Here is a 20,589-nt window from a genome sequence, read left to right on the forward strand (position 1 = left end):
TTATAAAAATTAATTAATAACATAATAGCTTATTATGAATCCCGGGTTCGTCTTTAACATATTATATACAGAATGTAAATACTATATAGCATATATGTATACAAATATACCATACAACACAGTGAAGGCAAGAATAGAAAAACATTACTAGTAATAAAACAATAAATAAATAAATAAAGAATTCAACCGATTTGCAGAACAAAATAGTTCAATGATATGATCATTATCTCATTTCAAAGTTTTATGGGCAAGTTTTTTGTTTTTTCTATCACATAAGCAGTAAAACGTTTCAAGAATTTTGGATATTCTCGTTTGTACACAGCCCTGAGAACGGAAGATGGTGCCCAACCGCCTGGATTCACTGTAAACAAAAAAAGTTTGCACAATTTTATAGCAATAGTATTCAATTTAATACTTGGTATTATGCTGTATTATGAATTAAAAATGACCGATTTAACTTTTCGGAATAATCAAGTTCAAGGCCTATGTATAATATATTATATATATATTATATAATATAAATATAATTGTATAAAACTAAAAATTATTTAAGAATAGATGAAAAAACATTTCTTATTCTTAAATTTCCAAAACAGAGTTAATTTTAGCATTGTATTAACTAAACAATACAAATATACATATTATGTAAGTGGAAATACTAAATAATACATAACATAACATTTGGAAATATATATTGACCATCAATAGCTGAAAATTGCCTTACAATATTGTTATCAAGATTCTTGGCTCACATTATTTTTTGATCAAATAATGTAAAAATATACTATTATATACTTTATTAAAAATAAGAAGTATAAGCAAGAATAATCAAAACTAACTCCTCCCAAATAAACCATATGTGTTCTGTACGCCTGCTATGTACTACTACCACACATAAGTTTTCCACTGAGTATATTATTTAATTTAAAACGTGTATTCTGACCAAACCGATATTATTGATTTAGAGGTAGATAATCAATCATAAGTTTCTTAATTATGATGACTTCTCTTAAAACTAATACCAATGAAAAATTTACTCAATAAATAAGTGATACTTAATTTAAATGTGGTTGATTTGATTTGATATACTTAACATTTAAAAGAAAATTTGAAAATTCCAAAAACAAAATACATTTTTATAGCCAAGACTTTCGAGTCAAAATTGTACTTTTAGACCTAAGCAATAATACTATTAATTACAATTCCACTGAAATCTATTGTATTTTAACTACAAAATTATTATAAAAATATTATGTTCTTACCAACAGCACAATAGGTAATTTTGCATGTAATATCATCTCGTTTTAACTCACGACCCTTTGCTGCAGGAGATATGATTGTTTGACCCATAAGAATAATAGTCAGATAAATACGAACTTGTTTACCTCCATTGGGCTGAAAATAAATAAAACATGAGTATTCAAAATTTCAATAACCTACTGAATGTCATGTTATTAAATTAAATTGTTTTCAAAAATATTATATTAAATTTAGTAATATAACAAGTTAATACTGATAAGAAAAAATATATTACATAGAAATGTGATACAAGAAACTTTTTAATAGCTTAATAACATACAGGGTGTGATGGCAATTCTACTGAACTGTTGACAGTTGCCCATATATGAGGGCTGTCTTCAGACTTATTCTCTTCATCAGGAACATGTGTAAGATGTGACCAAAACGTAGCATCACGTTGCGCTGCTGGCCAAATACGTTTGTGTATCTGATGGAATACTATTGTGTCTTCAGCAATTTTATCAACAACATTCATTGTTTCTAATGTACCTGGAGATTTTAGATAAAATATTTTAGTTTTAAAAATCTTACATTTTTAGTTGGTTAGAAAATGTATAAATTGAAATATTTTAATACCTTCCCAATCATATCTGTATTCAGGATAAAAAAAGTAATGACACAATTCTCGACCTGTGATTCCTTTCACTTGATGAGTTGCTTTCAGAGGATCGACAACTAATCCATCTTCTTCAACTTCTCTCCGATACATCTTCATTTCTCCATCTTCGACAAATAATTGCCAAGCTCCTTTGCCAAGACCCATGCGAGCTGATCTAATTTGTTCGGCAACTACCCGCTCAATCTTATTACATAAAATTATAGATTACCTTAATTGTACAATTAAATTTAAATTTAAAATTTAATACAAAAATAAATAAAATATACATTTATCAATGTATAAGTATAATATCAAAAATTGACATTACTTCAGGCCAATATGTATGTTTCAAAGAAGCATTTGTAGCAGCAGCTCTAATCAGTTCACCCCAATTGGTCTGAGTTGTTTGAGCATTATTTTTAGTGCATTGTAATAACTGATCTTTTCTTTGTTTGGCATCCTCAGCAGAGTTATCATTAGATGATTCAACAGCGTCATAAAATTCATCTTCAGCCAAAGTTGAATGTTCCTGTATAATGGAACAAAAAATGTATTATTGAGCTAAGAAAACAATAATTGCAAATTTGTAAACCAAAACATTCAAATAATATATGACAAAGCTTATATAATTTAATTGTGTAATAGATTCTTTTAATAAATTTTAATTTAAAATAAATCAGAAAAAAAAACAGTTTAAATTTAATGAAATAAAATAAGTTTATTAACTTTTTAAATATATAAATTATAATTTTTTTCTTAGGAAATTATAAACTAAAGTTGTTACATTATTTTTAATTTAATACTATATAATTAACAAAACATTATTATTAATACATTTTGTGTCAATCCATATAGTTTAACTGAATGAAACAGTATTGGTTTTACATGAGATTTATATATTTTTTGTCTAGATATTTTATAGTAGAAAAAATGCTCAAACTTTTGTTGCAAATACTCATTTTATTCTTAAATAAAAATTAATCTTAAACTATATTAAATATTTTAATTTATAATATTACCTTTTTAGAAATAGAACTCATTATGAACTTTACACAAAAACCGGCAACTTAAAAAAAATTAAATGGTTGAATTTAGTCTATAACAGTTAACGTTAAGTCTACGTTAGGTACTGATTATAAGTAATAACTAATGATTGACTAACTTATAGAAGAAGCAATTCATTTTTTTTTATCTTAACATTGTTCCATATCTACTTTTATCATATTTTGATAATACAATATTTGGACTATGACCAGTTCAATAAATATGACCCCGTTAAAATACAAGTTCATTATGAATAATTAATAATGGATTTATTTTTGTAAACATTATTTGTTATGGATAACTTTTTGAGAAATTTTTCTAAGCCTTATAATTATGATAACATGGAATTAATTTTCTGATACCCATTCATTACAATATATTATAATTTGAATAATTTTACTTATAATGCAATTATGTATGATTTATAAATAAATAGTGGAAAATCTAAACAGATAGGTAAGCAGCTAATTATACATACAGTTAAATCAGCTCCAGCAAGTACTTGGGCTCTTTCCTGATCTGTGAGCCCATCAACTAGAGATAATGTTCGCACTACTTCTTCTAAATCTTTCCGGTTGTTTATTTCTTTCTCCAACATAGATTCCCACGCTGTCTCTCTTTGATTCATAACCTGAACAAATAATTAGTTGATAAAAAATGAAATAGATATTTTATTTTTAACTTATTGCATACTTCAATACAATGTTTTAAAATTTCTAAAATTCCAGATGATGTTGCTTTAAATGCTACTGCTTCACCTTTAAAATCTAAAGCTTCACAAGTATATTTTTGATAGGCTTCATTTTTTGATACACCTTCTGAAAAAAAAAAAAACAATAAAAAATATTTATTTTTAAGTAGTATTAAGAACATAAATAAAATAAACATTTAAATTGATACATACAGTAGATATACGTGTACACATGAATAAGTATACTAACAAACTAATGAATATTGTTGCTAAATTTTCAAGTTGAATGAATAGAATATAAAGTTGGTACCAAATATAATGCACATGCCTAAACAAAATGGATTGTGTCTGTTTATGAGTTGAAACGTGTTATAAAATAAATTATAATAGGTACTATAAATTCTTTAAAGCAGTAAAACAATTTGTTTAGCTTTATTTCACCAATTATTCAAGCACTTTTTTATTTTCAAGAAATTCTAAAATTATTTTTTGATAATCGTTTTATTTTAATACTTTAAAATTAATACCTAATAAAACAATTTTATTCTATTACTAAAAGCAAAACATCTCAACAATTATATTTAAACGTTATTTCCTAATTTATATTTAATCAGTAGTTTTGTTTCATAATAATAACTCATTAATAATTGTAGTAATATCCATTGACCTATATTGTGTGGATTCTAACAATTTTTTTTTTTTTTTTAAATAATAATTTTAGTTTTGAACATATATAACAAAACATAATATTATAATTGTTTATCTTTATGTAACAATAATTTAATCAGTTGTTCTGCATGTGACTAATGACAATTGTATAATGTAGAAAGTATATAAAGTATATACAAAGTGGTTCTTTCATCATGAACTACCCATTATTTCAAAATTTATTAATATTTTTTAAATATATTTTTTTACATAATTTTCAATCTAAATAAAACATTTTTTATACAGTTTTTAACAAAATTATATTTTTATTGTATTTTTTAAGTTTTTTACTTTTTTGAATGACAACATATATTTTTAATTTATTATTCTGAAGCAGAATATGTTTTGGAATATTTTGATATATAAAATTTAAGATTCAAAAGTAATTTATAAGTTATAAGTATAAGTATAAATTATAAGTAAGTTTGGGTGAGCGGAGTATAGTACAAGATTCACGGCAAAATGCTGGTCTACAATTTTGCTTGTCTATATAAAATATTCAGCTTCAGAATATGAAATTAAAAATGTATGCTGGCTTTCAAAAAATAAAATATAAAATATAAGGATCAAAAGTATAAAAAATATAGTTGTTTTTTTTTCTAAATGTTGTTTTATTTCGATTGAAAATTATATAAAAAATATATTTTCCATTGGTTACATAAATAAATAATTGTAATAAAAATGAACAAAATCTTAACAACAAAATACTTACTATTTACTTTTTAAATACTTCAATTATATATATATATATATGAAGTTAAATAAGAGATTAGGAGTTTTAAGTTAAATTCAATATATTCCATAATAATAAACAGTTAACGCATAATTAAAATATTGTAATATGTTTAAAATATCATGGCCAGCAGAACATGTATGGTAATAATTAGTTAAAAGTTTAAAAATGAATATATAAATACCTAATACACTATATTGTGTTAACTAATTAGTTCTTTATTTAAAATTTTAAATATAAACAATTAAGAGTAAAACCAAATATTTTTTTTGTTTTTATTTTTATTAGCTTTTAGTATAAACTATCATAGCTCTACAATTATTTAAACCAAATATTTTAAAAAACTAAAACATAAAACTAGTAGATTAAAAGTTAATTTCATAAGGAAATAATCATTAAATTATATTTATAAATATAACAAATAGGCCATTAAATTTAATGTTAAATTAAACCAACTATAAATAAATTAGATAACATTAATGTATTTAGATCATAATATTTCTAAAAACATAGTAATGGTGAGAATTATTAATTGTCTTACCTCAATTTGTGTGAAATAATTAGTAATAAAAGAATAAGAAAAAATTTCTAATAAACCGAATGACATATTAAATATCAGGTAAGTGCAATACTAACAAGAGTTTTTACCTACATAACCAAGGCTTAACCTATCTAATCTATTCATACTTCATTACACAAGTTCTCAGAAACTGAACAACCAAATTTCTTTCAAAGTAATAGTAGAATAATTAAAATAAAACATTTAAAAATAATCAATCATCATACATACTTACTTAATATGAAAATATTTAGTAATGTTTAACTGTTTTTATTTAACTTTAGTGTAACAATACCGTTGTATTTAAATTAATTTATGTTACTGAATAATTTATATATATATTTTTTTAAGGACATGTAAACAAACTATATTTGCATATTATCTAACATTATTACATAGCATAATGTTTCTATATGACAAATACTATTGTCTATTATTGTATTAGAGCTCAACATTTCTAACTTAAAAAGGTCACAAATAAAAATTTAACTGAAATATGTTGTTTGATAATAACTATTTAAAAGTACTATGTAGTATATATCATGAAAATAAATACCAGCAATAATACATAACAATATCATAAAGAATAAAATATAACTTATAAATACAGCTGAAAATGATGACAATATAATGTCTACATGAGTTAATAATTCTATAAAATTCTTTATTTTATGCAAAAGAATATAAAAGGAATATAGGTAATAGTATTCTTTTTAATGGGTTCTGCTATCTACAATAAGTGATTATTCATTTCAGGCATTATTGTTAGTGAAAAGTTTAAATGGTCCAATCATGTTAAACATATTACAACTCCAATTCAAAAACTATTTTATATTGTTAAGTCAACTAACAAATGTTAAAAATGGTTTATTTATCTCTTGCTAAATCTATAATTAGTTACGGTATAGAAGTTTGGGGTAAAACTTATAATATATATTTGACTAACTTTGAGGTTACTATAAAGTATAAACATATAAATTAAAATTATACTTAAGAAGCCAGGTCTTGCCCAACGAACAATTTATATAAGGATTTAATAGCTATTTATTATAAAAATGTAATTTTACATTTGTTAAAAATAGATGTTACTCTATTTATGTCATAACACAAATATAATAAATGTTAAAAAATTAAAAGTAATTTAAATATCATAAAAGTTAACAAATAATTTGGTAAAATGAACACAATTTAAGAATAAGAAAATGTTAATAAACTATTTTAAAAAGATAAAATTTTATATTCTCTCAGTATAATGTATTGATACTAATCTATATATTACAAATTATTAACAATTATACATATATATATATATTTTTTTTTATGTACCTATTACTTTTATATTTATTTTTCAGAAAATTGTGTCATCCATATTTAACTTATTTTTTTCGTCTTTATTTGAATTCCCTCACATTAAACACATGCTACATCATTAGAGAGGAGGTATTGTGTAGACTTCGTTTATGTTTTTTTATTATTAAATATTTTTAATTGATAAAATAAATATATAATTATTATTTAATTACAATTAAATAATCACATGTTTTAAATGTTGAGCAAAATAAGGAATATATTATTTTGTTTTAACAATAATATTTTTTTTTTAGTTAACTAGTTTTTGAATAAATTATAATATGGTCAAACTAATTTAAATCTGTAACATTTTAAAAGATCAAAAATCGAAGCATAAATGGTACTTTAAACTATTTAAATTATTTATTGTTTTTCTTGATAGATTATCAAAGAGTAAGTAAAAATGATTTATGAGCATCAATATTTTTGAAGAAGTAGAAGTTATCACTCTTTTAATTGAAAATGAATTCATTTTTTTTTTTTTAATTAGTAAATTTACTCAAATAATTACCATTAATTATAAATCTGTTATAAATTAAAATACTATAATAGCATTATATTTTGTAATCAATATTGTTTATTATCGTTAGTAAAAAATAACTGAATTATTTAAAACTTTAATATATTTGAGAAATAATTTATTACTGTTTAATTTTAAACATCTGGATAGGTTTTTAAAAAATTTGGTATTTTATATCATGTATTCGATATAATATAATAAATATAGTGGCTATCATTATTAATGGTATACAAAGTCTACTCTTCAATTACCTTCTTTAAAAAATGTTAATTAAATATACCTACATACTACATTAGTAGATATGTACACATGAAAAATTAAAAAACATTTTACTATAAAAGTAAATAGGTAAGTGATGAAACAATTTATTGGTATACTTAAACCAAATATTTTTTTATTAACTATTAAGCATTTTTTGATTCATCATATTCAAAAATACCCGTCTTAATAAAAATATTTAACTTCTTTTTCAAAATGCTTGAATATTTAGTTAGCAACTTTTAAACACTATATTATTAAAGTTATATCAGAAATCGGGTTTTCATATTTTATGATACTATATTATAAAAATTATTTTAATCATTTAACATTATTTAAAAAAATAATAAATGAAACTCCAATAAGAAGATTAAGACAATAGGTTCCTATAAACACATTTACTTCCTTAATGGTTATTGCCTTACTCTAATTATACATACTTTATAACACTCATCAATTTTTATTATTTACAACAAATTAATATCTACATTATATAAGCTTCATGTTATCAGGTAGGTATATAATATATATTGCCACACTTTATAACTTATAAGACTTGTATTACATAGTACAGCATAAATTACTTTAGTTCTATGTTCATTCATTTAAATCAAAATATCAAAATACAGACAAGTATTATAACGTTTTAAGTTTAATGATTTAAAAACATAAAATACTATTACTTTATATGATAAAATTTGACAATTTTATATATATATATGAGTATGAATTAATTTAAATTTACAAAGTATACCTTGACAAAAAATATAGGTAGACTTATAATTTAAACTTAATTTAAATTTATATTACTTTGTCCTCCTAACCCTATTAATTAAATAGGTAGGTGATTTATACATATTTTTAAATTATCAATAATTCAAACATCAAAGTTCTGATATATTAGACATCTGATAAGTGATTAAACGAATAATGAGTATTTGATAAAATTAAAATTGTGATAACATTTTTAAAATCAATATAAATATATAACAAATATAATCTGTAACGTAATAATGATGGCATAACGATTCATATTATATTTTCCTACTAGTGGGGAAATATATTTTATATCAAGCAGTTGTAGAGGATTTAGTTAAAGCTTTAGTTTTATCACATTAAAATTATCTTACTGAATGTAGTACAGATTATGAGCGGGTAGAATGCATACTCTACTAATTCTAAAATGTAGCATACATGTCATATTAGTCAACTGTACATGGGTGAGTATCCAATAATAAGTTATCTTACTTTATTATTACTCTTGGAATTCAATATACTTATAAATTAAAAAAAAAAATGTAAATAAATATTTTTTTCATTTTTATACTTAAAAATTGATTTCAGAATTTGTTACTACAAAAATTTGGATAAGTGAGTATGCAAAACAAATCAATTAAACAAAACATTGAATTAAAGAAATCTTATAGAAAAGCAACTCTGCAATTTCTGTAATTTAATATTTAATATTTGCTAACCATCACCTAATTAAATAAAGATATTAGTTTTGAATCGCATTGAAAATAATATGGTACCTATAACCAGTATAACCAATAACAAATTTCTCAAGTACAATTTAGTAGTTTTTAAAAATATTATATTATCAACCATCATGGTTTTTATAATAATTTTAATAAGTTATTTTAGTATGAATAAAATCTTTAAATAACTTTTATCAATATTTTTGAAACACCAATGTTTATAAGAAAAAAAATACTATTTAATGTAGTTAGTTAAAAAGACAAAAATTGTTTTATGTATAAAACTACTTAGCACACTCTGTATACTGTTAACTTAATTATTATCAAATGATAAATAAATAACACATGCCTAGGACACCTTATCAGCTATTAAAGAGAATTAGTATTAATTTATTTCATATTCCTCATGGTATTCACATAAGTGCATCATAGCTAAATTTGGTCCAACAAAAGGGGTCCACCAACTAAAATGGTTGGGAACCATTGGCTTAAATCAATATAATAGATAGATTAATTTTGAAAAAATATGTAACAACTAATACACTTCTCAGCAGATATCAAGCATAGAAACATAATATGATAAATTGGTAAGATAATAAATTGGTATTGCTTGATAGCTACCAACAATATCTAGTTATTATAAAAGGTTCTTATCCTTTTAGTATATTAAGAAGTTTAATTATATTTACGTTTATTATTTGTAATTTATAGTTACTAACCATAGTATATTATTAAATATATAAATTACAATATTACATCTATTTAGTTGATAAGACACCCAACACTTGAAAATTAAAATAACTTTGCTTGTTTTATTAATTTAATACATAATTAAAAAGATATTAATAAGTATAGTATTGGAATTAAAAAAAAGATTTTATGTTTTAATATGTCATTATATTTTTGTCAAGATAAATAAGCTCAATAAATGTAACTTAGCCCTATTAATTATTGATTACTAATTATTAATTAATATTTATTCAATGTAGACTACAATTATCTACTGTTGATTTCTATATTTAATTTATTCAACTATTAATTAATATTTTGAATTTATTATTAAGGTTTATCGCCTACCTAGACAAAGAAGTAATTTAAATAAATGATGAAACAAAAATTAAAATTAGATACGTTGAAACATTAAGCAAACAAATAATTTCAATATAATATACTCAATTAAATGATTCTAAGGAGTAACAAAACTATTTAATTTTTTTACAGAATATGCAAATTGTTGTATAAAGCATCAATAATATTAAATAAATAAAAGTAAATTAAATTTTATTGAATTTTTAATTTTCAATATTAAATATAGCTTGGTTCAAACTATTAAACAAGCTTGATTTCTATTTTTTAATAATTATTTAATATTATAAAACACAATTAAATTTATTGATATTATTGATATTAATAACAAGTATATTTTTGTAATTAAAAATAAGATTAGTTTAGTTAGTTTATTCAAAGTTTTAAAAATATTAATTAAATCATTATCATAGCAAAATATAGTGAGATGCTGTTCTCTGATAGTTATTTTTTGATGTTCCTCAGAGGACTTCCACATATCTCTTACATTATTTGTGCCTTCGAACATTTTGAACATGACCATTCATTATTAAGTACATTAATTAATGGGTAGATTTCAAATTACTCAACTTTATATAGAGTCGATAAAGTTAAGAAATATTCTATAGATAGTCTGAAAGTAAAATATAACTTAAGAAAACTATAAGAAATGTATATTTTACTATAAAACTGTTTTGGATTATATGGATAGACCATTTGATAAACTTTATAATTTACTAGCTTTTTTAATTACTAAAAATTGTTATCTAGAATCTTACTTTAAAACAAAAACCTCATATTCCTAATAGATATTAATAACTAATAACTATTTGACAAATATTTTTCTATTTTTTTAAAACATTCATAGATATATGTAGACAGTACCTACCATTGAAACTTATGAATTACATTATTAAATATATAACTATTATATTATCACTATTTTATTATACTTCTACTTTAATAAGTATTTAAAAATTATGTACTTATTAATTAATTATTGTTCAAATTTGATTCATTTTAACATAAAACAACATTATAACAAAGCATAGTTAATAGAACAGGTATTTTATTTTTAGGTAAGTATTTCAATTATCTATCCTATTTAATATTTAATTAAATAATATTCAATATAAAAAAAAATAATAGAAGTATTATTATAGATAGTAGTAATTTAAATTTTAAATAGATAATTTATAAATAAAATAATTACCATTTGAAGAGGCAAATTCTGCTAAACATGTATCAAAATACATTTGAAGTCGATCAATCTGGTTGATAAGAATACCTCTAAATGCTACAAGTTCATTGAGTTTATCTTGTAAACCCTTATTTTTTTTAAACACCGGTGACATGGTTGACATATTACTCGATAATATAGAAAGTGAACTGCCATTGCGTTTCAGGTTATTTTCACTGCCGTATCCAGATTCAGCTTTTAGTGAATCTATGACATCGATCCAATGATTTTTAGTTGCTGATGAGTCAGCACGCAAATACCAAGCACAATCGTTTAGCGACACATCAAAACGGCAATCGTCTACTTCGTGCACCTATAAAATTAAACTACTGTATAATTGCAAAAAAAAAAAAAACATATAACCTAACACTATTTACTATCAATTATCATACCTTGACAGTTGCTTTTAATAGACTTATTGCACCGCGACATCCACACTCAGTTTCCGATTGTGATTTGAAGTACAACAAAGTGCCGTTTTTCAATACGAAATATCGTTTTTGCCAGCCGTGTAAAAAGTTGGTCCACTTATTCAAATACCCTTGCAGTTCAATTCTGACTCTATCTTGGGTGTCCTCGTCGTCTTCGTTGATCTGGGCTATCGGACACTCTGCCATTACAATGGCTCAATTTACTTTAAACGTCGCTATAAGTACATTTTCTACACGTATAACATTTATCTGTTATATTATTGACGTCCGACGTTCAATAATATCATTAATTGAACACAACCACGCCTATATAATGATTGAATTGTATAATAGTCCATTAAAATCACTTAAACACTGTAATAAAGCGTACTTTTGGTAATTGAAAATAATATTATTATTGAATTCTTTATCAATCTTATCACTACGGTGAGAATTTTCGATAATAATATTTTGTTCCAATCAGGGGCTGTTACAGTGCATCCGTAATAGACAGCGAAATATGACCGTGTACAAATCGTCCAACGTCGCTCCACAGAAGTAATTAATTAGGTAAGCTAATAGTTAAATCTTTAATTTATTTTGTGGTTGCTCAATGTCTATCATAGACTCAGGATACTCTATTACCGCCTTATAAAATACTTGAGTTAAAGTATTTCATGGAGATAGATAAACAAAACACTGGAACCCACTTTTACAAAAATATATATTGTTCGTGACTTGATGACACGAAAACCAACCACGTCTTGAACTTCCCACCACTAAAGACAAAAAAAAAAAAAAAATATTATAGCTGCTAACTTGCAAACGTATTAATATAGTGAATATGGTTTTCTGTTTTAAACAGAAAAAAATAATAAAATATATACTATGTACGTGAGTCGTGCTCAGTGCCGTAATTACATTCCGTGGCGCTCTTGTCAAATTTCATTTTTTGACGCTTATTTTCGTTTCATTTTATGGTAATAATTTTTATAATATTATTATCTATCAAGGGCGTATTTCTGGGGGGGGGCGATGGGGCGATCGCCCCCCCCCCCCTAGAGCCTCTGTTTTTATTTCTATTTAATAGTACCTACTTTAATATTTTCGTAATTATATGTAATTATGATACAAAAAGTTTTTTTTTTAAATTGTATCAATAAGTCGCCCCCCCCCTTGAAAATAGGGCCAGAGACGCCCTTGTTATCTATATTACATTCTTACCTGTTAATTAATATACTGCTATATTTTTAAAATTATTGAGTTATTATAGTTACCTAATGGCTGATGAGTTATAATAGCTGTTACATAACTGTACGTTTCATATACGCAAAAATAAAATATGTATCATTAGGTACATACAAGTAGGTATTTGTATTCTAAATAGTATAAATGTAAAAGTAGTACACTAATAAATATAAATTTCAATCCAGCATGCAATTTGTGTACATTACAAATTTACACTTCATTTTAATAACATTTTAAATAATTTGTAAGAAAAATACATTTTATACAAAACACCAATTTGATTTAACTCAAATGCGCCCCTTACTTATCAGCACCCTTGGCAACCACCCATTTCACTAACCTCTAGTTACGGCACGACTTGAGCTTACTATTTAATTTTAAACATAAACAATAATATTATAATTCAATTTTTATAGAAATATAATATAAATAATTCCTTCAGTAATCTTCAAAAATAAAAGTTAATTAATTTTTATTATAATAATAATTTATTATTTTACAGACATTAAAGAATACAATATTGCAATCTACTATCTATTGTAAATTATAATAGTAAGTAAATACACTAAAATTTAAAATAAAAATTGACGTATCTACCTACTGTGATTAAAGTATTATTAAATGTAACTATGTAAGTATTTAATTTAAAATATAATATAGATAAATTATTTTCACTAAATAATAAATATATATGCTAATGAATACATATACACAGTACACACAGGTATGTGGAAAATGGAAAACAAATTCAAATTCAACACAAAACAAAAATAACCAAAAGTAGGTACATAATCACGATTTTCACACGCCATAAATTAATTTTACCATAGCGTTTTGGAATTTTATACGAGTATTAAATAAAAACCAATTAAATTACTCAATCCCAATGAAAACATTTATTTGTTATAACTTATAATAGCATAGGTATTAACATTTCATAAATTAACCAATATATACTACTTTGGTGACTATGCATAAAATATATTATTATAATTTATAACAATAATCATCTAATATAATTAGTACCTATGTTTTTGTTTTGTGCGTCAGAAGTGTAAAGTTTGTTACAAATCAAACAAACAATCTTAAAAAATAATATGAAAACGTAACGATTTCGAATTATGGTAGACGATTGTATGTGGTATACGTTATGTACGAGGCGGTTATCTTAAAACTAACCTTCGATGTGTTACAATTCATTAAGTACTTCATTAACATTTTCTGAATGTCATAATCATTAGTTACATTATTATCTTATAATAATCAAAGTTTCAACCATTTTCGTTCAGTGTTGTTCTATTAGTTGCTGTAACAACATGAAAAATACAATTTTATCTAACATCGCCTATGAGGTGCGAAGTATAATTCGTTTTTTGAGAACCGAAGAAAATGGCACAGCTTAAATGCATCGTACAGGATATGTTATTTACAGTAATATAGAGATGAGTGATGATTCGGTACGTGATTGGTGTAGAGTGTAGACAATTTAAAAAATAGATGCATATAGATGTGCATAACGAAGAGGGCCAAGGGTGCAAATCGATCATAACCGAAGATGTAAATGACAAATATATTTGCAAAATCAGCCGTTTTACGATTTTAGATAATATTTTAAATTTCTCATCATTGTATTTTCGTAAATAGCTCACAAATTACGACGAAGTTTAACTGCACCATTTCCTCAGGTCCAGTTAAACTTCATCGTCAGTTAGGTTACCAATCACGTACATAGAACACAATTTTTTTTTATTAACATTTGAAGTTCAAATATTAACAAAAAATCATGAACATTTGCAAATTATTTTGTAGATCAAATTTATAAAAAAAATTTGTATATAAGTAGCTAAGAGTTGAAAATTTAATAGGTATCTATAAGATTTTCTATAAGTTTGGCTTACAATAATTGCAAAAGAACTTAAATTTCGGGGGTATTCAGGTCATTAAAACATAAACAACCTTTTTCACCACCCACTGGAAAATATATCCTAGGCAGTAAGCTGATAAACTATCTCCGTTCAGAATCGTTTTTCGTATACAATGATACCTTTCATTGATTTCAAATTTAATACATAAAATATAATAGTGATCTACCTACAACTGTACAGGAGAGCGGTACTCACTTGACCACTCTTTTTATTTTTTATATTGTTTTGTAAAAAACTATTTTCACTTACAGCAAATATCTAATAATCGCAATAGCCAATAATCATTGATATTGTATAGTATATATATTACCTATATAGTATATACTTTCTTGCATTTCAAACCATTTCTAAGTATGCATTTTAAATTGTTTTTCCAGTTATTATATTGTAATGTTCAAAATAAGTTCAATCAAAACGTCGTCAATATAAAACAATTATTGATTGTTATAAAATTTTCGTTTCCTAAACAAATTATATATATATATTATATACATATATAATATAATATATTTACCTAGTACTATCCTATTGGATACTGCAGTATACGCATGAGTAGAGAATATCTAAGAGAAGGAGTGGAACAAAGGGAGAAAATAAGATAGAGCAATAAAGACAGAGAGCTTTAACACCAATATTCGTTGCATATTAATGACAATATTATCATCACTGTAGAATTTAACTACTATAAATGATCAATATTAATAATTATATTAAAAAATACTGCTGCAAAAGCGACAGAACCCAGGTCACTAAACATGTAGATTGTAGGCACATACATGATAGGTACATGTAATATTATGTAAATATAAATATATAAAAAGGTGGAGGTATAAATGTATAATACATCTGTAAAATCATATGATATATTATATATAGTTTCTTTGAGTGATGAAATGCAATTATTTATACATCATAAAGAGCTGTCTCTGGTATATTTTAAAGCATTTATATGTTTATATTTTATCCCATGCCAAGAAATTCTTAATGGTAAATCGTTTCCATACAACACAAATATACATGAATAGGAAATGGGAAAATAATTGCCACCTTTAAAGGGAAACACCTCTTTAAACCCACCTCGCAATGCTATTACATATCTGATTCAAAATAATATTAAAAACAAAAACATTTAATATTTAACATAAATGTGTGAGTTAGATAAAAATAACACAAAAACAATTTTATAGATTATTTACACTCATTTAATGTCGTGTTTCAAGGAAATTTGAATTTGAATCTTTATACCTAAAAATAATTTTTTTATGAAAATATTATAAGTAGGTACTAAGTAATGATATATCTTGTAGTCCTAAAAGTCTATAATATACGCTAATTATTAATAAGAGGTGTGAGGCCGTGAAAGTATAAATCCCAACCCCTAATTTTTATTAATAGTTAAAATCTTATAAATATAATATAGTACATAATTAAATAACACAATTTTAGATTCTGAACTAAGTGATGAATGTATTGATTTTACAATGATGTGTGTATGTTTTTTTTTGTGTCTGTGTACAACATAACTAGTCAAAATAATGCTTGAATTTCAAACTTCTGGGGTAGTTTTCGATGGCAAAGTGAATATCCTTGGTGCATTATACAGGTCAAAAGTTAACATTTTCCAACATTTTTGAAAGAAAAATCGAGAAAAACAAAAAAAAAGAGACAGAAAACAGGCATTTTTACGCAAAACCAGTTTTCAACCAAATCGATTTTTATATGCCTGTAACTCAAAAACTAATCACTGTAAAAACTTGAAATTTTTCACCTTATGTATTTATATTAGTGTTTTTGAAGTGTCTATAAAAAATTTTGGGTGCCCAAAAAATCTTCAAAATGTATGTAGGTAAACATAATTATAAAACTGTTTTTTTTTTTTATTTTATAGACATAGTTCAGATTAGAACATAGGTATTACATATTTAAACGATATAGGTATATAGAAAAATTAATTTATTATGTTGTTATAAATTTATAATTAATCAACATTATTCATGGGCACTCTAAATATTTACTGATATCATATTTATTTTTTTTTATACATAATGACATTTCAAAATATTATTATTACTTTTAACAATTTTAACTTTTAAGCCATTACCTATTTAAGCTGTACGAAACTATTCACAGAGTTTTACAGTGAGTCATGGTGTTGGCTAAATAAACAATAATATATGATATAAATTTTATATTATAAAATACATTATACTATTGTAACATCTTAATACTAACAATAAAATAAATTCGATGGTTTTGGAAAAATACTTATCAATTTACTTTAATACTAATAGTAAAATAAATAATTACTTTAATAACAATTTCAAAAATTATATCCTGAAATAATTGTATATCTAGTGATGTAGGCTAACGGACAGCTCAGAGCTCAGTATCGTTTTATGTATTATACAACTCTAATCATTCAAATCATTGATTTCAAATTTAACACATCCATTAAAATGACCCATTGGAAACCTATTGTTCTGTAAAATGTAGGTACCTACTTTCCTACCTTTTTTAATTGAATTTTTAATTTGGTATACGATCTTATATTATGTAATGGGAAACTTATTATTATTGTACTCAGATGCAGGGGTGAAGTGTATAAAGTATAATGATAATTTATTTTTCACTTTTAGGAATTAGTTAATTGTTTGATAAAATATAGTTAAAATAACTATATATTATTTTATATTTAAATACATTTTAAATTTAAAATGTATTATAGATACTTATATTATAATTTCTAACTGTATAATATGTTTATGGTTTATCATTTTTTAAAAACTTATAAGTAGCTATTTAATTTATATTATTATACCACTAATCACTACATTAAGTATAAGTACATTATTTTGTGTCTAGTACCACTTATCTTGATCATTATATTATCTAGATTGTATATTTATAATTTGCAATATTTAAGTACCTACGTAGAACGGAGTTACTAGTTATAATAGCCAATAGTGGTATCGTACAAAAAATGTTGAAAGGAATTTGTCTGTGTTGGTACACCATAACTTGTCGAAATAATTCAATTTTAAACTTCAGGGGTGGTTTCCGGTGGTAAATTTAATATACTAGGTACGTTATAGAGGTCAAAAGTAAAAAGTTTCCAGTAGAAAAAAAAATCGGTACTTTTTTTGAGTCATTTATGGACAACTGAAAATTAAGATTTTTTTAGTACTTTTTTTTTTGAAACGTCGATAAAAATATTTTGAATGACCAAAAAAACTTGAAAATTTAATACGAGATTTCTTAAAAAGTTGTTCTTATTGTAGTTAAATTAAACACATCCATTATAGTGACCTACTCAATATTCGAGGTTCGCTCGATACCTACTGTACAATAGAGTGTTATCCACTTATATACGAATACGGAATAGTATTATTGTATCAACAATGTCTGTTTTGAAAAAAACCTATTATATATAATAATGTGTAGGTACCTAATATACGTATTCACTTTTACTTATTTTTTTATCTTGGTTAAGTCTATATCAATATTTTAATATGTATATTATTAAGTCATTTATACACTAATAACTGAAGTATATAATATCTTATAATTGATGTAAAAATGTTTAACTTATATATATACATATATATGCATATGTATTTAATTATTTATACGGTGCATTGAAACATAAAATTCAAAAAATATAATTTAATTTAGTTTTTTTGTAAAATTAAAATTATACGAGTAAAGATAATATGTATTATGTATATTGTACCTATATATTATATATATATATATATATAGTTTATAAATATACAGGATTGAGGATATAGAGTGATAGTTTTTAGAGCCTATAATATGTTTTAAATGTTAATGGGTAACAAAATATTTTGCAGATTATTTTTATTTTTTATACATACAAAACAAATGATTAATTAATTAGGTAGTTATAACTTATAACTTATAAGTATTAAATATACCATTATTTTTTTGTTTATTTTTTTTTTAAATTTAAATATTTTTTCATAATTTTTATTAAGTAATAACAGTATGCATAAGGTTTTTAGAGCAAATTAATGGTGCGAAAATGATTGTTTTATATTACTATATATATATACTTTCCTATTATAAATATCAAAAAATCAACATGCAAATTATTGAAAAAATAAAATATTAAAAGCTTAAAAATTTGAATATTATTTTGTTAGTATCAAAATATTTTATTTGAATAATCCCTTATCCATGTTTAGGTATTTAAAATTATACAATATAAATTTAAAAATCAAAATGTAAAACGAAATAATTTTACCTATACTTACTACATTAAAAGTAAAATCATATGTTGTACAATATAACATATTATTCCTGATCTATACAGAGCTTCTTTAATCTATTGTTTATAATCGTATGTGTTATTATTTTTGTTTAAGTAATGACTGTAATATTTATAATAAAAATCACTGAATAAAATGCGCATTTCAAGTATTTTTCATTAATTTAAAACTACATGTGTTAAATCGTAGTATAATTAATTATACATTTATTTTAAATATATTGTCAGTAAAACATTCGTCCTTTATTAGAATAAGTATAATAAACATAATATATCGTATAGGTATATCGCATTAGGTATTGTCTTATGGACGTATGGCTGGTGCAGTATTATACACCCACATATTTTACGAACATTAATTTGTTTCTTTGTTTATATGTATGCACAATAATTATAATAATAATTAATATGCATTCCGTTTTATTGTTTGTCGAATATAATATTATATAATGGGTCTAAACATACAATATTATTATAAAATTATATACATTTATTTATTTATTTATAAGTATACAATATGTTCATTATTATACAATATAAGCAAAAATATGTTTCACCTCTCACTACTCATATAGATAGGAGAATTTATTTTAATTGATTTGGGTCAATAGTTAATATCGTCCACAGACAAAAAAAAAATGATTATTTTTTACAAATGACAAGAATTTAATATTAATATTAATATTAAGAACAATTATAGTTAAAAAAGTGATTCAATAAAATAAAAATAAAACTATAAAAATAGATACATTGAGTTAAATAGAAAGTCATTTTAAAATTTTAAAAATGTTCATGATCTTCAAATCTTCATAGAGAAAAAAACACAATTACAAGTATATAGTATCACTAGTATCCATAACTGTCATGTTTAAAAATAACTTGTTAAATGTTTCATACAAATTACTTATTGTAAAAACTAAAACGCAACTTGTTAACATAATTAGTTAGACTAACAAAAAAATATATAATTATTGGTTTAACACCATCGAAAATAATATTCTTTTCAACTTGATTTGAACTGTATTAAATTATTTAATTTACATAGTGATATAATATTTTCTTTATGTTTAATAATAATTAATAGATATCTAATATAAATAATATAATTATGTTGTCTTATAGTATTACTTAGTTAATCTAAAAAATTAAGAATTCAATATTTAGCTATTAATCTA

General features: G+C 23.3%; 1 protein-coding gene across 1 annotated transcript; it reads right to left on the minus strand.

Annotated features, from left to right (window-relative positions):
* Positions 1-143: 143 nt before the first annotated feature.
* LOC126555390 (ceramide transfer protein-like) lies at positions 144-12,333 on the minus strand. Its single transcript, XM_050210320.1, has 9 exons — positions 11,936-12,333; positions 11,517-11,856; positions 3,635-3,759; positions 3,420-3,572; positions 2,226-2,426; positions 1,876-2,101; positions 1,580-1,788; positions 1,263-1,395; positions 144-361 (listed from the first exon to the last, which is right to left on the minus strand). The coding sequence occupies exons 1-9, from the start codon at positions 12,158-12,160 to the stop codon at positions 234-236; spliced, it is 1,740 nt and encodes a 579-aa protein (XP_050066277.1). The 5' UTR covers positions 12,161-12,333; the 3' UTR covers positions 144-233.
* Between the last annotated feature and the right edge of the window lie 8,256 nt (positions 12,334-20,589).

The sequence above is a fragment of the Aphis gossypii genome, chromosome 1, assembly GCF_020184175.1.
Source record: "Aphis gossypii isolate Hap1 chromosome 1, ASM2018417v2, whole genome shotgun sequence".
In the NCBI taxonomy this organism is placed as follows: Eukaryota; Metazoa; Arthropoda; class Insecta; order Hemiptera; family Aphididae; genus Aphis; species Aphis gossypii.

Coding starts and splice junctions, on each gene's coding strand:
- LOC126555390 (XM_050210320.1), bottom strand. CDS start 12,160: ATGGCAGAGTGTCCGATAGCCCAGATCAACGAAGACGACGAGGACACC. Junction 11,857..11,935: donor TATTAAAAGCAACTGTCAAG/GTATGATAATTG, acceptor TTAATTTTATAG/GTGCACGAAGTAGACGATTG. Junction 2,102..2,225: donor AACATACATATTGGCCTGAA/GTAATGTCAATT, acceptor TTATGTAATAAG/ATTGAGCGGGTAGTTGCCGA.